General features: G+C 44.5%; 1 protein-coding gene across 1 annotated transcript in view; it reads right to left on the bottom strand.

Annotated features, from left to right (window-relative positions):
* Positions 1 to 18,063, bottom strand: part of NECAB2 (N-terminal EF-hand calcium binding protein 2) — a 310,753-nt gene that overhangs the window by 15,456 nt on the left and 277,234 nt on the right. The window contains exon 9 of the mRNA XM_065416826.1: positions 10,493 to 10,549. Within this exon, the coding sequence (XP_065272898.1) occupies positions 10,493 to 10,549 (57 nt within the window). The remainder of the gene's footprint in view (positions 1 to 10,492; positions 10,550 to 18,063) is intronic.

The raw sequence follows: 18,063 nt of genomic DNA, 5'->3' as shown, positions 1-18,063 counted from the left end.
GTAAGAGAAAAAAGAAAAAAGAAAAAAAAGAAAAAGAAAAAAAAAAACTTTTGAAGTGATAATCAAGATAGCCCAGTACAGACAGTTTGATAAGAAGCAAGTGTGAGAATACTTACAAGGGGAGATAGATTCAATGTTTGTAATGGCTCAGCCATTCCCAATCCCTATTTAGCCCTGAGTTGATTGTGTCTAGTCTGGTCACCCTAGAAGAGCATCATTTTCTTGGGTCTCCCAGGGAGGGAAAGCTAAAACAGATCAGAGATTCTGGAGTTTGATTATTTCAAGACACAATCCTTCTCAACTCTGCCTCATTTGACCTGAGATAAACCACCTGCATCAGAGTTCAGTGTACATCCATTCCACACAAACGTGGTGTAATCTCACTGTAGATCAGCAATGAATAAGCAACAGCGACAGGGGAAAGCGTTGCATACTCTACAGCGCTCAAGCCACTGGCATTTCAAGCTTCCTCTTCTAGTGTCCCTCGTGGTGTCTTTGCCGCATGTGTTGTCTCATATTGGATCTAGGCCAGTGGAATGCTGTGCGGCTCACAGTGCTTTAAAGCTGTCATGTGACCAAGTGCATTTTGTTTTGATACCTTTACGTTACTTGTCTTCATAAACAGACACTATATGTTACCCAAATCTCATACTATGACACTAGTATGATTGCAGGGGCAGCATCTGAAAGTTGCCTAGCTCCACTGGTCTGCTAGTTATTATAACACACACACACACACACACACACACACACACACACCTGTAAGCAAATGCAAAGTGGATCATCGAGCCCATTCCACAGCGTAACATAAAATGCAAGCAATAGACCTGAGTCAGAAGGGAGGGAAAACAACTAACAAGACACATTTAAAAGGTACTTTGGCTCTAGAGCAAGGCGAACATCTCAGGAATACCTTCCTGTAGTGCCCATTAACTGCTTGGGGCAGGCTACGCTCTGGCAACAATATTTTTGCATAGTGCCTGTCCAATCTAATTGGACAGGCAATCTGATTTAGGCATGTGTAGTGGAAAGGGAATGTGGAAGAGAAGACAGTGAGTTTAATTTACTGCAGTGAATACCAGTCGCTCTACAGGTAGAAATCACTTCTTGGCATGCATTCTGCTCCCTCCCCACTGGGGTGTTTAATGATAGACTTGGGACTAAATTCATCCCTGGTGTAATGCCTCTGAGAAGTAAGAGGAGGACACTGCCCTGTATGCAAGGTTTGGGGTTCTTTTGATCCAAAAAGGGGGTAGAAAAAAATGGTCTCAGACTTGAACTCTCATGGTGGCATGGGGTCTACACCCTGGGAATGTGATGCTGTCCCAATTAAATCAGTTCAGTGGGATGTTTCCATTGGGTTATGGATGGTTTAAAGTCTGTAGGGCTGGGCAGAGAACTCAGCCGTACTCTGCAAAGTTGGTCCACAATAAGTGGCTAAGACTCTGCATACTCCACTCTCTCCAACAGAGGAAGGTGTGGCTCCGTGTCCTATTCAGAAATCCCAGGCAGCAATGAAGGGTCTAATGAAGTTAGCGTAGTTTGAGTCTCATTACTTTGCTGAGGTTCTAGGCATGGCAGCACCCCATGCTCTCACTAGACTGCTAGGGACAGAGGGGTGAGGGCTTCGCCAAAGCCCTCCAGGCTTTATTACAAACACCTGTTCTAGATACAAGAGACCCACGCAAAGCACTGAAATAACCATCCCACAAGGACGTTTTTCCCCAAACCAAATTTCTATTCATAATCATTGACTTTAAACACTTTTAACAATGCCCCATGGTTCTTCAGCTATAAGCTATCCCACTTTTAAGTTAAAATACCCTTTTCCCTCAGAGACCAATGGGATATAGACACACCATGGAAAGGAAGCTAAACTGCTCTTCTGCTGAATGAAAATGAGTTTTTGGCAGTTCAATTTTTATACTCCATTTGCTTTTAATAATCAGTTGCACTGTTTCATTAAAAGTGAAGCTTCTCCTGGTTAACCTGTTTTGCCCTTCAAAGCAAACAGTGTCACCGCCAATGAAGAGAGCCACGAAGAACATGAAAAGCCATTTTTCCAGGCATTCTTCCTCTTTTCACACACATCATATGACAATAGGAAAGGAATTAGGGTCCAACTCCTCTGGTATCCTTTCTCTGACAGTAGCTCATGCCACATAAAGCAGTCATCTCAGTAAAACATCCCACAATATATTTTTCAATACTATTTACCAAAAGGGTAAAATTGTTCCTGACAACAGCTACCTACCAATTTATTCCCTGCTGCATAACAACACAGTAATTTTTGATAGCTACTCTTATCCTGATGACTACTTCTCTTTTGAAACTAAGCTGTTTGCACCTAAATAACATCCTGCAACCATGAGTTCCACAGTTAACTATCCATTGTATAAATATTTATTTCATTTTATTTGCATTTAATCTTGCTGCCTTCTAATAATTTCACTGCATGCTCCCTAGTTCTCGTGCTACATGAAGCAGGATAAACAGAAGCAACTCACTAGCCTTTTCTCTGACACTTAATAGCTGAAATGTTGGTGATAACTATCTAGTTAAGGATATACAAGTATTTCCACAATAACCCCCTATTTTCAGTCACTAATAGCTTCCTGAAACCTTCTTATATCAGGGTGAAATTTTCCAGGCAAGGTCTTTGTCCAAAGACAAATGGCTTTGGAACGCATAAGCCAGTGATTTGTTCATTTTTATGTCTGGAGCGGCCCAGCCCCACCTTCTCTGTAAACGGGAGGGTGGAGGCTGTGGAATAACGGATGAGGCTTTACATATGCAACTCCCAGAATAAAAATAGTGAGCTCAGAGGCCTATGCAATACAAACATTGAGGGCTGTTTTTTTTTTTTTTTTTTAAACAGACGGGAAAAAGACAAGCAAGAGCACATGTTAGTGCCTCCTACCTCAACAGATCTGTCCTGCCTTCAAGTTTCCAATCATAAATAGGCATATGTAAAATATCCTCCTGTGCAAAAATGTCTATTTATACCTAAACACCGGGTGTGTCATTTTCAGCATTTTAGTACTTCTCAGAATAAGCAGCAACAGCCCGTTCTGCATTTAGCAACTGAGGGAACAGAGAAGGGTAAACCACAAAATTAAGAAATAAAGTATTTAGCCCTGAGATAGCACATCTGAAGCACTTTATAAACATTAACCAACTAATCTTCCTCACACCTCTGTGAGGCAGAGAAGTGCTATTATCTCCATTTCACAGATGGGGAAACTGAGGCACGGAGAAGTGACATGACGTGACCAAGGTCACGGGGCAAAACTGTGTCCGAGTGAGGATTGGAACCCATCAGTTTCTGTTTCAGCTCCCCAGGTTCAGATCAACTGGCTGTGCCTCTGTTTCAGAATCCATACATTTCCAAACTAGAACGACAACCAACCAACCAAGAGATGATTGTTCGTCTCCTGCTTTGGCAGAGGCAGGTTTGTTTTTTTAAACGTTGCCTTGCTTATTTTGTCTCTCCACCAGTACAACATTCTAGGTGATGACATAGATCTCTGCCTCCCTTTAAAATGGTCGGGGGGTTGAAATACCAGAGCTGTTCTGTTACTATCAGAGCGATGCAATGCTTAACGTGACATATACACAGAACAGCACAAGTGACAGCGGAGGCTTTGCATCGGCAAGGATAAGCACTATGCATAGGCCTCACTAAGTAGAAGTGAGTTTCAGATAGGGTTACCATACGTCCGGATTTTCCCGGACATGTCTGGCTTTTTGGTCCTCAAATCCCTGTCCGGGAGGAAATTCCAAAAAGCCGGACATGTCTGGGAAAATAGGGAGGGGTCGTGTGGCTTGGGTCCGGGCTGGAGCCGCTGGGGCCGGAGCCGGAGCCGCTGGGCTGGCGGTGCTCGGCCGCTGGCCGGCACCGCTCGGCCAGGGCCGGGGCCGGGCCAGAGCCGCTCGGCCGGAACCAGGGCTGGAGCCGAGCCGGGCCGGAGCCGCTGGGACCGGGACTGGGGGTGCTTGGCCGCCGGCCGGAGCCTCTTGGCCGGGGCTGGCCGCCGGAGGGAGCCGCTCGGTCGGGGGGGCCGGACTGGGTCATGCCTCCTCGCGCCCCCCCCCCCCCGCCACCGCCCCAGCTTACCTGCTGCCTGCCTGCCTGCCTGTTTCAGGCTTCCCGCGAACATTTGATTCGCGGGAAGCAGGGGAGGGGGAGGAGCAGGGGGCGGAGCGTTCAGGGGAGGGGGCAGAGTTGGGGCGGGGACTTTGGGGAAGGGGCAGAGTTGGGGCGTGGCTGGGGGTGGGGAAGGGGCGGAGTTGGGGCGGGGCCGGGGCCCCGTGGAGTGTCCTCTTTTTGTTGTATTAAAATATGGTAACCGTATTTTGAGACCCACTGCATGACTGCTCCTCTATTCTTAAGAGCGAGGTAAGGGCAGAGAATGGGTGTGTCTGAAGGCACTTAGCTACACATTTTCCCTTTTTGCCTCTCTGCTGCTACTTACTAGACAGGAGTAACTTGGCAGCCCCATAATTAATGGTGTGTTTATTTAATGCCAGGATCAGATGCTGCTGAGCCCCCTGAAACAATATGGCTTCCCCAGCACGACAGCACCAATCCAAAAGTGCTGGTATTTCCAGAAAGTCGGGGGAAGACACACTGGCTATTCTGCACCCAGTGACTAATGTCACAGCCGCAGGTTACATGTGTTGGGCATTCCCTGGTGCCCACTGCAGGAGGACAGAGGTGTTAATGGTCACCCAGGAAAATCACCTGCTGGCTTGTGTGGAGAAGGATTTCTGAGGGAAGTCGAGTCCATCATACGGAGAGCTGCTGCATGGCTTCGCTATGTGGGCATCCTTCCAGGAACAAAGACCCAAGGCCTTTCTACGAGGGACTCTCTGCTTCATGAAGATTGACAATTCCTCCCCCTGCAACATTTCCACTCCTCTATCCACTGAGGATTGTTTCAGTCCAATAGGGAACATCACGGGACCACCTCTAAGCCTGCATCACGCTCATGCTGTGCCTGTGTCCTTTATGACAGCCCCTTTGCATCCCACCCAGATTAAACAGCAGCTGCTTGGCAGTAGCATAAAGCACTCCCTTTCCCCTCCTGAGGGGAACGCCTCTCTGATGTTCCTGGATTCTGCTGGCTGGTGTGTGGCACCTTCGCCTCCATATTGCCACGAAACCACTAACACTGTGCTCAGAATGAGCGCTGTTCTAAGGTTCATTCAGCAATGTGACAGACTGACTCAGTGTCACATGGATTATTTTATCCTGCCTTTCATTCTGGCTCTGCGCCAGGACTGCTCCCTTCTCTCCTAAACAGCTCACCGTCATTGTTTCACATTTACAACCCCAATGCAATGCTTCATAATGTTCTATAAGTAAGGCCAGGGAGCCAAAGATGGGCAGGCATCACCACAGCAACGTTACCAGCTCATAGCAAAGATACATCACCATATAATTTTGTTTGCAGTGCATTAGTTTCCCTGAAATGCCACTTCAGTTTCCAGTTAGACAGCCGCAGGCCGCCTCTAGATCTGAGAGCTCATTTACTAGCACATCTCTGTTTCAGGGAATTTAATGTTCACTATAATTGCTGTAACAGTCCGCGCTTGCCCTCAAGGTAATAAGGGCTTGTCTTCAAGGAGAAGTGATTTTGGAAAAAGGTAAGGTGTGAATTTAAAGCACTTATGGCTATTCTGGAATAATGCCCCACACAGATGCTCATTCAGGAATAAGAGTATCCACGCAGGGAGCTATTCTGCAATAGCTATTCCAATCAATTTTCTGGGGTAGACAAGCCCCGGGTCCCTATTATCATTTGTATTTCGATGCTGCAGGAGCCCCAGTCGTGGACCAAGATGCCACTGTGCTAGGTGCTGTACAAATACAAAACAAAAAGTTAGTCCCGGCCCCAAAAGCTCTGCTGTAATACAAATATGAAATAAGGGTAAAATCTGGGTTGGGATTTCAAATGTGGAGCTAACAAAGAGAGCTGTCACTTTGATTTAATATTTATTCCCTTAGAAATCTGAATCTGGATGAGAAACTAAACATATCACAAAAAAATAAAGTTAATCTCTGTGCCTTCCTGATTCCTAGCTACGTAACGCTGAGATGGATGGTGCATTCGAAATGCCTAAGATAGAGTCTGCTTTTTAAAATCCTGGCTAAGATAGCAAGTACAATAAATCTGTTCTGTGGGTTTATGGGATTCCAAGCAACAGCTTAAGAGAGGCAGTTTCCACTTCATTTTTCTGTTTTAATTAAAATAACTGTGATCAATGCACCTTCCTACTTACATCAAACTCCTCTGACAATAGAAAAATGACTGCAAGAGCCTCCAGGGAAAGAAGAAAGGCCTATTCAAATCCATAAGAAGGACTGCCAACCATTAAGGGATAATTGGATTGTAGGCTCCACTTGTAATTATGAGCAAAGAAAGATATGGAGAAAAATCATCTTCAATGTCATTTTTCTGTGCACAGGGGTGTAACCCACTAGCAGCAGTGTCATTCATACCCTGGACACAGGCAGGAGGCATTTCAAAGGAGAAAGGCTTGTTCGAGTCCATTTCAATGTGGAATTACATGCTGCACTGCTAACCCAATGGAGCAAACTCTTTAGAAGCCATGCAAGCTTTGTAAAAGACCACAGAAACTGCCAGACTGCTTCAGATCAGTGGTGGTTCTATTCAGTATCATGTCTCTAGTTCTAGAGACTCAACGCTTCAGAGGAAGGGGAAAGAAACCTCATACTAGATAAATATGGAAAAATCTATTCAAAGGGAAGATTCTTCCTAACACCCTTCACTCAGAACCTAGAAGCAGGAAGGTTTATAGCCCTTCTACCTTTAAAACAAAATACATTCAGATCCTATCTAATGTAACTGTGGATGTTCTCATTAGCCATATAAATAAACATCCAATCCTTTCTTGAATCCCAGCAAACTCTTGGCCTCAATTATGTCAAATGCCAATGAGTTCCGCATGCTACATCTGCACAAAGTTAAAGAAAAAAAATCATTTTTTTTTGGTCTGTGTTCTTTGGAGGAAAGCATAGGTTTCCAGATAGCTGTTTGATACATCAGCACTCCTTAGAAATTGCCACAGATATCCCAAACACAGTACACCACGTGAGCTATTTTCCTGGTCTTTCTCCAGGGTGATAAGCATACTCCTGTCACAAAGCACTGTGTGTTATATCAGGACCCCACCGTTTCTAACATTTCTAACAAGTCCCTGCGCTCAGCACTCTGACTTAACAAGGACAATGTATCAGTATTTGAGGAACGCTTCTCCGCTGTTGCAGGCTGATTAGAGTTCTGACACACGTAATAAATAGAGGATAAGGACAGATGATCCCAGACTTTCAGGCTGTTTTTCCCTAAAGCAAACTTGAAACTTGCCCAGTTCATGAAGTGTCTCCATTTGTATTCCTTTGTCCTTTAGAGTCCTTTAGAGTCCAACCACGCCACTCCCTGAAGTGGTGGGCTTGTGATGCACAGGATAAACGCCCTGCCCTTCATTAGACAGGATGTCGCGGTGAGGGCACATGAAGACAGCAATTGCTCTAACTCCGATAAGCAACAGGAAAGCCAATATTTAAACTGTGACTCTTTAGACTGGGTGCCGATCTGCTGATTAGACTGCATTGGTATGTGTTTGTCCAGATGTGCTCTGTCCATTTGTCCAGCACTGTGATAATGGGCTACATAAAATGTCATAGGGCTCTGTTCTCACCATAAGCATAACTTCTCATTATCTTGGATTTTCACTTAATTTTGAAGAGGTGCCATGAGGGGAATCCCTGTTTGCGGGCTGTCCTCAGGTGCCTCTGCTAAAGGAGGACTTACCAGTGTGAAAGGTAAGGTGGGGAGGGCACAGAAAAAGTTAATGCAGTCTATCCTATTCTTACATTGCTCTCATCTCCACAGTGTCTGCCTCCAGTTTCCATGAAATTTGGAGGGAGATGGGATGACTCCTCCGTAGCCACAGGGAGCCAGACTGCTCTGGGAGAAGGCTGACCTATCTCTACCCATGCAGTAATGGGGAGGTCTTGGTGGACATATGGTGGATTTTGGTGCCTGCTGGCAACCAAATGGTAGCTCACAGCCCCAAGGGACCATTCCTGGAACTGGGAATGGCTGGAGTGCAGAGGCTCTCCAGCCACAATCTTGTTCTTTTAACCACACCCCTGGGGGGATGTGGATTTTGTAGTGTCTTCCTGGCAGTGTGAGTTCCTCTCCCCCGCATCCCCCCCCCCACAGAGCTCTCTCTCAGCACCACATTGACCCCCTAACTTTCATACTTTTGCCAGTGTGAAAAAGTCTCTCTCCAGTAACATCATAAACCCCACTCGTGAACTGCAGATCTCTCTAAGACTTGGGAGTCTTCCAGCATCATTGGAAGCTTCTAGCAAGGCCCCTGCTCTGCTTTTGAGTATTAACTAGAAATGGATCCAAACCACAAAGCTTGGATCTGAACCCAAACTCCAAAGTCTGGCTTCGTTTTGGTTCAAGCCCATCTTAGTTACTACTAAGTAAATCGATTCTGCTTATTTTCGCCACGCTCCTCAGCCAGACTGCAGCAGACTGCAGCACTTTTATCACCTGCACGTTTTAAAACAAAGACAAGGGCACGATCTAGCAGAGCTGAGCGAATAGTGCAAAACATTTTATGGGCATTTTTGTTCACATTTTAAAATAAATTTCCCTACAGCCATGTTCACAACCTCTTTTGGTTCCTTTTCCGCAAACAAATATGATTAGACATATTGTGTTAGTGCCTAGAGGTCCCAAATGGGATCTGCATGCCACTGTGTGGGGTCCGGTACAAACACACAGTAAGAGACAGCCTCTGCCCTGAAGATCTGACCCTCCAAGCTGTCCTGGCACATCTGGGCTTGGGAAACAAATGTCAAAGCTGCCTGTATGAGTATTTGTGAAAACAGAGTTCTACATTTGCAAACATAAATAATTGTGCTCAGAGGGCTTGCATGATCATTCAATCACAAAATAAACACAATGGCAAGTGAAGTACCTGACCAGTCATGACTAAGCAGCACAGCTCATATTTTGAATGTTGAGTAATTGTGAGGAACCCCTCAAGTGAAATAAAAAATGCAAAGAGCTATTTACCAATGGCATTCAAACAACGAATACATTGGAGAATCTACAACCTACTCATAGATGGTCAATAAGCCGAAAAATAAGTGACATTCAAATCATTTCTTTGCTCGCACAACTACTGTTGATGTTGGTATCAACGCACAAAAACACCACGGCGGTGACAAGCATACAGAAAAACAAACCCACAGCATCTAGCCATGAGGTGTATTTATTCTCCCGGCTGAGTTCCCTTTCTAAAGACAAAGTCTCCTTCTGCATACTCTCTAGGGCCCACTCTTTCACGGCACAAGCTGAATGGCAGAAGATTCTGCTAACAAGGGTTTGACAGTGGTAGGATTGGTTAGCCTCCTACCTTAGCACACAAAACAACTCGTGACAAAAAAGCCATATTTTTCAGTGTGCTGTACTGTATATTCTGTACTGATGGACTTTCATTCCTCTGTGCTGCAAACACAGAAAAGGTGCACATCTCGATTTGTTTTGCAAATAGAAAACTCTTCGTGCCATGCAGTTGACTATGGCAAAAGAGGTCCAAGAAGCTCTTCAGGATGTAAATGTTTAATTGTCATTTCCCAAGTCAATCGCCAAATCATTTCAGGAATTCTAAATAATCCATTTTTTTTCCATGGGAGGATCCATTTGCTTAAGTTCACTGTGCTATAGAAACAGCACTGCTGATTCAAGGAAGTATTAATGATCAACTTCACTTGATACAGTTACTCACTCTATTGATTTCCAGAAAAGGTTAATGTTTGCTTCTCTGAGAAATCCTCAAAATAAAGAGAAGTGGGAATCACTCTTCACAACTCGTAGGTATGGAGTTGTTGGAAAAGAAAGTTCTGCCCATTTACAGCTAACTCAGGGGTTCTCAAGCTGGGGGTCGGGACCCCTCAGGAGGTCACGAGGTTATTCCATGGGGGGTCGCAAGCTGTCAGCCTCCACCCTAAACCCCACTTTGCCGCCAGCATTTATAATGCTGTTAAATATATAAAAAAGTGGTTTTAATGTATAAGGGGGGGGTTGCACTCAGAGGCTTGCTGTGTGAAAGGCGTCACCAGTACGAAAGTTTGAGAACCACTGAGCTAACTGAAAGTTTTCATGGGAAGAAAAACAGATAACGGGTGGTATTTCTGAGCCAATGCTTCGTCTTGCTGAAGAGTGACATCACATGACACAGTAACCATAGGAGTCCAAAAGAGGCAACTTTCCTCTTGGTTTAAGTTGACCTTTAGAGCCACAGCTTTACTAGGAAGAGGCAGAGTGTGACATGCCAAATATGCTCATGCATGCATTCATATTTGCATATTCAAACCCATATTTGCATATGCAAACAGAGGCTTTCATATTTGCAGGGACAGATCCCATTTGTGCATACTCACTGTGCAAGCTGTGCTTTCGCTGTCTGACAGTCTCTGGTGCAGGTCAAACCAGAGAGTCTGAAAAAATGCAGAAAATACAAAAACCATTATAATTGCCATAAACAAGGAAAAATGAATGGTAAAGGTCTCTGTCAGGGCTGTCCCGTTCTGAGTGCACCCCTTCAGGTGTCTGACCTCAGTCCTTTCCCTCTCCTGGACTGGAATTTCACAGTTCTCCTACTCGTAGCCAAAGTCAGGGGCCACAACACCCTGTATATCAACCATGCTTACCCAGCCGGTCTGACTGGGTTCAGCATCTGCAGTCCTTCCCTGTGGTGTACACAGCCAAACAGCCTTCTTAAAAGTACAGCACTGCTTATTCTCACAGTAAAAAGAAAGAACTTCAATAAAAAAGGATTTAAAAACAACAGTCTACACACATGGCTATCTAACTTACAGCCCTAGCATCCAGTGATGGTGACCTAGGCAGGGCCTCTGCTGTAGGAATTATGTTGGGGAAGTTGGGGAAGTTTTATGTCCTGTGCTATACAGTACAGGAGGGCAGGCTAGATGATCACAGTGGCTCCTTCTGGCCTTGGAATTTATGATTTTTTTGCATTTTTACAATGAAGATGGACAGATCTGGAGAGGAAAGTTCTCCATTTATTCACAGAAGAGGAGTTACACTGGTTGTGTCAGTGTTGACGTGGGCTGGAGGCAGCGTGGGCTGATGGTTAGGACTCAAGAGACCTGTGTTTAATTCCCACCTCAGTCACTGGTTTACTGGGTGACCTTGGGAAAGCCACTTTCCTCGCTCAGTGCCTCAGTTTCCCCATCTGTGAAGTGGGGATAATGATACTGCCCTCCTTTGTAAAGTGCTTTGAGATTTACAGACGAAAAGCACTAGATAAGGCCCAGATATTATTATATTATTTTTAGCCTCTCCTATGATGTGGTCACTTGTCTACTAGAGAATAGCTGCACACACTGCCACAATTCACTTGATAGGGACCAAACAGCTGACTTCCTAGTCACAACCAATAAGGGTTAGATTTTTACCACACAAGGCTCCATATCTCACTACCAACCCTCTTAACCATCCAGTTGCACCATCACAAGTAAATTTGCATGCATACACTGTTAGCTCACAATAACAAGCTGAACAAATTAGTTCAACTCATCTTAAAAGCCAAAGTTATGAAATTATTTTATCACCTTAATACCATGAATACTAATGGAGTCTTTAAAGCAGGAGTGTGAGCAATGGAACCCTTCTTGTGTCTTTTATCTATCACTTTCAACACCTAGCGCCATTTAGCACTTTCAAAAACATTTCCCCAGGGTGAGCCGTGGAAGTCATTTCCCCCGTGAGCTGCACAAAAGGCAGAGCACATAGAGACACCGCACACAATGTTATCTGCCAGTGACAGCCATCCAGCTCTCTAAGCTTCTGAATCTGAAAAATCCAATGCCCAATCAGTTAGTCTGAGACCAATCTCAGGGCTGCATGTTTGCAAGTTGCAAACAGATTTGGACATTAGAATTTTTTCTATTTTTTGTGGTGGGACCAAACTTCTGAGCACATCATTTGTCCTTCGAGGGCAGCAGAGAGAATTGCTATTCATTGCCTTATTGAGGAGAGGAGAAAATAAGACAGGAGTCAAGAGTGCAGGCACACATCAGCTGGCGAAGACAGTTAACACTGCTAGGCTTCTTGTGCTGTACTGCATTCAATAATTCCAGCTCCTCATCCTCACCTTCAAGGCTCTGCACAAACTTGCCACTGCCATCATCCCTTCTTTCATTTCTACCTCCTGCCCCACTCATTGTGTTTGCTCCTCCTTCCTTCCCTCTCCATCTTTCACCCTCCGCTCCATAACGTCAGCCATCCTGCTTCTTGAGGCCCTGCAACCCTTATGCATTTGTTTAACTTTACTTCTGTGCTTCCACAGGACTACTTATGCCAGTAAAGTTAAGTACCTGTGATTGGTGCCTAAGGCCCCCTCTCTCGATATAAACTCACATAAAGCCTCTCCACTGCAACCTACTTCTTCCAGGAATTTTGTGCACCTCGCCCTCCTCACTAACAATCTCTGCACCTCCTCCCTTGGCTAAACTGTTGCACTATGTCGTGTCTTGAGTCTGTTTCTCTACCAAGAGTGCATCAGGGCTGACAATGTGTTCTCCTGCATCCCACACTGAGTTGCTGGGAATCTCCCCTTTCAAATGGTATAAAACCTCCCATGTCTATCTCCAAAGGGTCAGGAGATCTAAGCCCTTAAAAGCGCATATGCAAGACTGGATATTCTCCCAATGGTGGATGTGGCCACTGTAAATGCAGGAGGGAAATGTCCCATTCGGGAGACCCAAGGGACCATTTCTATGGTAGGCTGATTTCAGATAAAATGGTGACTAAGGCTTGAAACATTAGCAGTAGTTGCTGAGGGAGATGGCTCAATGGGCAGAGCGCAGGTGAGGACGTGAAAGATGCACGATAAATGCAATTTACCACCCAAATATAATCTCCGCCTATGTGATGTATATATTGATATAGAACTAGGCAGGAATCCAACAACAACAGGTGTTCCTCACACACTGCTGCCTTGTGCAATGTGCATCTTACACAACATTTAAATTAGGTCACCTTTACTATTCCCTCCTCCCTGCCATGCACCCCAGTCTGAACCCTGAATGAAAGCAACTGATCTTGTCTCTAAATGATCTCTCAGCTGTGTGCTTAACTGATGTCCTGAATTACAGATTTCTCCTACGAAAGAAAGTTAGGACCCTTCTCGCATCTGTACAGTCTAAGATCAATAAAGAAGGAATTGACTTTTTTCCCTCACCTCTTTTATTAATGGCCTGTAGATATGGTGAGATTGGAAAATGCAGTTAGTGCAGTTTGCCAACAGAGAAATATGATGTATTACTGTAGAATATCAACCAACTTTACAAAATTAAAATCAGAAATACATTATGTATTACAGCATGTGTGTGTACAGCAGTGGGTTAAGTTACCCCCCAATATATCAGGCACTGTGGGAACAGGAGTATTGGGAAGTTAGGTGGATACAACCCTATTCACAGTTGTCTCCTCTTGCTCGGAGAACTACCAGGTCTTTAAAATCTATGAAGCTAGAGTAATGCCTGCATAGCATTATCCCAGGCTGCAGTGGGTTTTATATATCAGTGTGCAATTGGCATTTTTAATCCCTTCCTAGCACACTGAACAGAGATACTGAAGTCAGGAATGCAAGGAAGTTTCTTCCCTGTGCAGATCTAATGGGGCTCTTATTGTATAACTCAAAATGTTGCTTGCTGAACAGCAAAATCACCTTGAGCAGAATTTTCAGGAAGTTAATTTCTTATTTTACTGATCCAGCCATCGCTCGGGATGCCAGGGCCCAGCTCAGAGCAGCCCTTCTTTCCAGGCTCCCACATACAACCCGTTTGCCCCTGAAGTGCCCTTGCTTTGTTAACCAAACCAACCAATCAACGAGGCAAACCTGGCACAGACGGAATCAACAGAAGTGCAAGTGGTGTTTGTAAAGACGCCTTTCATTTATTTCTCCTCTGGCCTTCAGTTGGTAAACGCTGCAATAGGTACATGAGGTGCTTTAAAAGAAGGGGTGTTTGAAGACTTTTCAGACAAGAAACTGCATCTCAGAGGATTCTCTGGGTCTGGAGGCTTATGTGAAAGAGGCAGGCAGGCTTTAGGGGCATGACTGCAGCAAGTCAGCATCATTCTTCATCAATCCAGCCTTCAATTCATCACTTAACAAGCACTATCTTGGTGGTAGAATAAGAGAGAGAGAAAGATGCTGGGTGACTTTACATTTGGAAGGCTACTGTGGTTTAGTAAAGTTTGGTTTATAGGCCAGCCACATTAAGGTTCCTATTTACACTGCTTTGCTGTGTCTGGAACAGAACAGAATCAGATTTTAGATATTCTATGCAATGAGCACGGATTGAAAGCAGCTATTACAGACGGGTGAATGTACAAGGCAGCTAATTTGATATGACGCTCAGTGATAAGAAGACCTGAGTCAGGTCTATAGTTTGCACACAGTTTTAACCCTGGGCCAAATCCTTACCTTGCCTCAAGCCAGCCTCCATATTTGAACACGCTCATTTTGTGTGCACAAAACCTGCATTTGCACCTGCAAATGTGGAAGTTGTATAGCAGTATGTGCAATGGCTTGATGTGTGCACATCATGCAGTATTGCAAGAACAAAGGTGGAGGATACATCTACAAAATATCGCCCTTTAGGTTGTCACTAGCTATCCTCAGAGCATTTACAAAGTTCGAGGTCAATGCAACGCAATTAAAATAAAATAAAATCCACCTAAAGTAGGTGCATTGGGAAAGACTGGCCTGTGTGTGAGTACTCCATGCTATTTCCCATCTCCCTTTCATTAACACGTTAGGGAACTTTTCAAGATAGAAAACTGGGGTAAGGGAAAAGTAGAGTCAGTTAAAGGAAAAATGCCTGGGTCCTACATGTTCAAAGTGCTCTGTTCTACTACAGAGATCCAGCTCCAATCCTTAACTCCCCAGGATGGCAAGGAGCGGAAGTGCTGAAAAGGCAGTGCGCTCATCACAAGCTGCAAGGACAAGTAAGTGCCTTGTTATAAGAGATAGCCTCAAGTCACACAATTGGGCTTGAAACTTCCTCAGAGTTCAAGTGTTTGATGATCTGGGTTTTCAGGTCAGATCACTCCCTAGACAAACTAGCAACAACATAATTTTACTGTATATCAGACAGATACTTGTATGTGAAACACCAGCCACCCAACAAAAATCTAACTATAACAAAGCCAATGGGAGAAACAAGATAGACTGGCAAACAAATACCAGCTTGAAACTGGGCTTCAATATCCCACCTCCCCAGCAACAGCACAAACAGCCCTGCAGACATAAAACCCAACAGGAAACAGACTTTTGCCCAATAGGAGACTGCCAGCAAGCCATGGTGTATATTAAAAGGGGAAGGGCTTTTAGAAGAGAAAAGCCTGAATCCTGTATTATAGTTTTGGAGATTTTTAAAGCTAGATGGGAGCATTAGATCATCTAGTCTGATCTCCTGAATAACACAGGCCAGAGAATTGTATCCAGTTACTTCTTTATTGAGCCAACTAATTTGAATCTGACTAAATTATATCTTCCAGAAAAGCATCCAGTCTTGATCTGAAGACTTCAAGGGATGAAGAATCCATCCTTTCCCTTGGTAGTTTGTTCCAATGGTTAATCTTCTCAAGACTGTACCTTGAGCTCACCAGCCAATTAAAGAGCATATAACTTCAGAGCTCGAAAGAAACCTGGGGCAGTCCTTCCAGACTGAGGGGAAATAGTGGCATCAAAATAAGGCCTTAAGAATGGAGTGGGAAATAAGGGAAACAGGAAGAAGGAACAGGGTTTCTCTTCTCCAACACCTTCATTTCCCTAAGTTAAGGCATCAGAAGTGTACAGAGTAAAAGAAAGAGCACATCGAAATGCAAGCATTATATCATCAGTTCATCCAGTTTCCCCTGTTGCTTCCTGGTACGTGAGGTAGGAGTCAGCCTTGCTCGTTGAGAATAAAAAAAAGTGAATAAAAGTAATGGTAGAAAAACCAGCCCCGGGGCATTCGACAACTGCATTCTGTTACCTTGACAACCAATTTTCTAAAAATATTGTCAAGATGAACATTACTTACAGAGCTGCCTTAAGTTGTTATGACAACACAAGGGGAATGATTAAATCCAGTATTGATATGAACACTTTCCCACACCCATGACTTTCTGCAGTCTCCACTACACCAAGGGTGTACTGTAGATATCCAATGGAAGCCCTGAGGATCCTGTCCTGTATTCATTTAATTAGACTAAATTTGAGGTCCCCCACCCTCAACTATATGATCATTTTGTGGATCACTTCATAACCTGATCCTCATTTCAAACCACTTGATGGTACATCTCCCCGTTCCAAGCTCCCATCTTCCCTATGGCATATTCTATCTATTCCAACGGTCCAGAGGCCACAACTGGATTGAGCCTTCAACTCAGACTTAAGCTATAACTTTTCTGATGTTTGAGTTTTTTATTTGATATCAACATACATTTAATGTTGCCCAAGCCCTAGATGACACTAACTCCATACAGCCCAGTTGTGAATTCTGCTTCCATAATTTAGGATACAGCAAGTATGGTATAACTGCCATGTCTAAACGGCAGGCCGCAGGTGTTCACAGATATAGGAATATAGGCTTCTTTAAAATGTTTCTGTTTTTTTAATGTATGCAGTGTTGTTGTAGCCATGTTGATCTCAGGGTATTAGAGAGACAAAGTGGGGGAGGTAGTATCTTTACCAGACCAACTTTAAAATTGGTCCGGTAAAAGATATTACTTCCCTGACCTTGTCTTTCTGCTTATGTAACTTTCTTTAAGCCACTGGGCTGGAAATAATCAGGATGAGGAATTCTACACACTTTTTGTTTTAATTTTTCATAACAAGCCATTGTGGCATTGTTAAAGCAGGGCCCAGGCGTTCCACGACTCATTCTATCTGTGATATATTGTTAGATCTGTGACTGTTCTGCACTGGCATGTGCTGTTAAAATTCAAAGGGCATGGCAAGGACAGAAGATATCCAGCAGAACTAGAGGGAGCGAAGAGTTCCTAGTACACCCAAAGGAGATCTTCCTTTCTGCACTGTTCGTCCCAGAAGTTATACTGCATCAGAGATGCTAAGGACTGAATAGCCATTATAGACTGAACTGCCTTCACCTCGAGAGGTGGTTTATTCAGGTCAAGGGGAAGCAGTTCAATGGGGCAGCAGGAGGAGAAGTTTGCATTGGCACTGCCTGGACTGCACCTTTTCAGGGGGCATGTCTATGCTACAAGTGCTACATCGGCACAGATGCAGCTATGACGCTGTAGCTCCATAGCACAGACACGTCCCACATTGATGGAAAGGGTTTTTCCATCAATCTAGTTAATCCACCTCTCTGAGAGGCAGTAACCAGGTCAACAGAAGAATTCTGCCATCGACCCAACTGCATGTACACTGGGGTTTAGATCAACCGAACTACAGGACATGGCATTTTTCACAGCCCTGAATGACATGGCTGGGTTAATCTAAATTTTAAGTGTAGACCAGGGAGGCAGGCTGGATATGTACTTTTTCCTCTAGAGGTCTGCCAGCGCTATCCAGCATACCCAATCACTGCATCCCTTAGACACTTAATTTACCAGGATCGCTGCTGGGAAATCAGTCAGGTAAAAGATCCCCTATATCACATCTTCATGTAATATTAGTGATTGTTCTGGACATTTACTCAGGACAGTATAGGTGCTGGACCTAGCGGTGCTGGGGATGCTGCCGCACCCCCTGGCTTGAAGTAGTACTCACAACCCAAATACAGGGTTTCTGCCTTCAGCACCCTCACTATAAAAATTGTTCCAGCACGACTGCAAGGCAGGATTGCTGTAGTCAGCCCTGAGCCTTCCGCATGAATCAGCCATACATTTTCTCCAGGTGGCCTCCCAACATTCCCCTCACAGGCTGAGAGTGCCAAGTTGGGACACGAATTTCCCTTGAACCCGGGAACTG

This window comes from Emys orbicularis, chromosome 14, assembly GCF_028017835.1.
Source record: "Emys orbicularis isolate rEmyOrb1 chromosome 14, rEmyOrb1.hap1, whole genome shotgun sequence".
In the NCBI taxonomy this organism is placed as follows: Eukaryota; Metazoa; Chordata; order Testudines; family Emydidae; genus Emys; species Emys orbicularis.
This window is presented reverse-complemented; position numbering and strand designations above follow the sequence as displayed.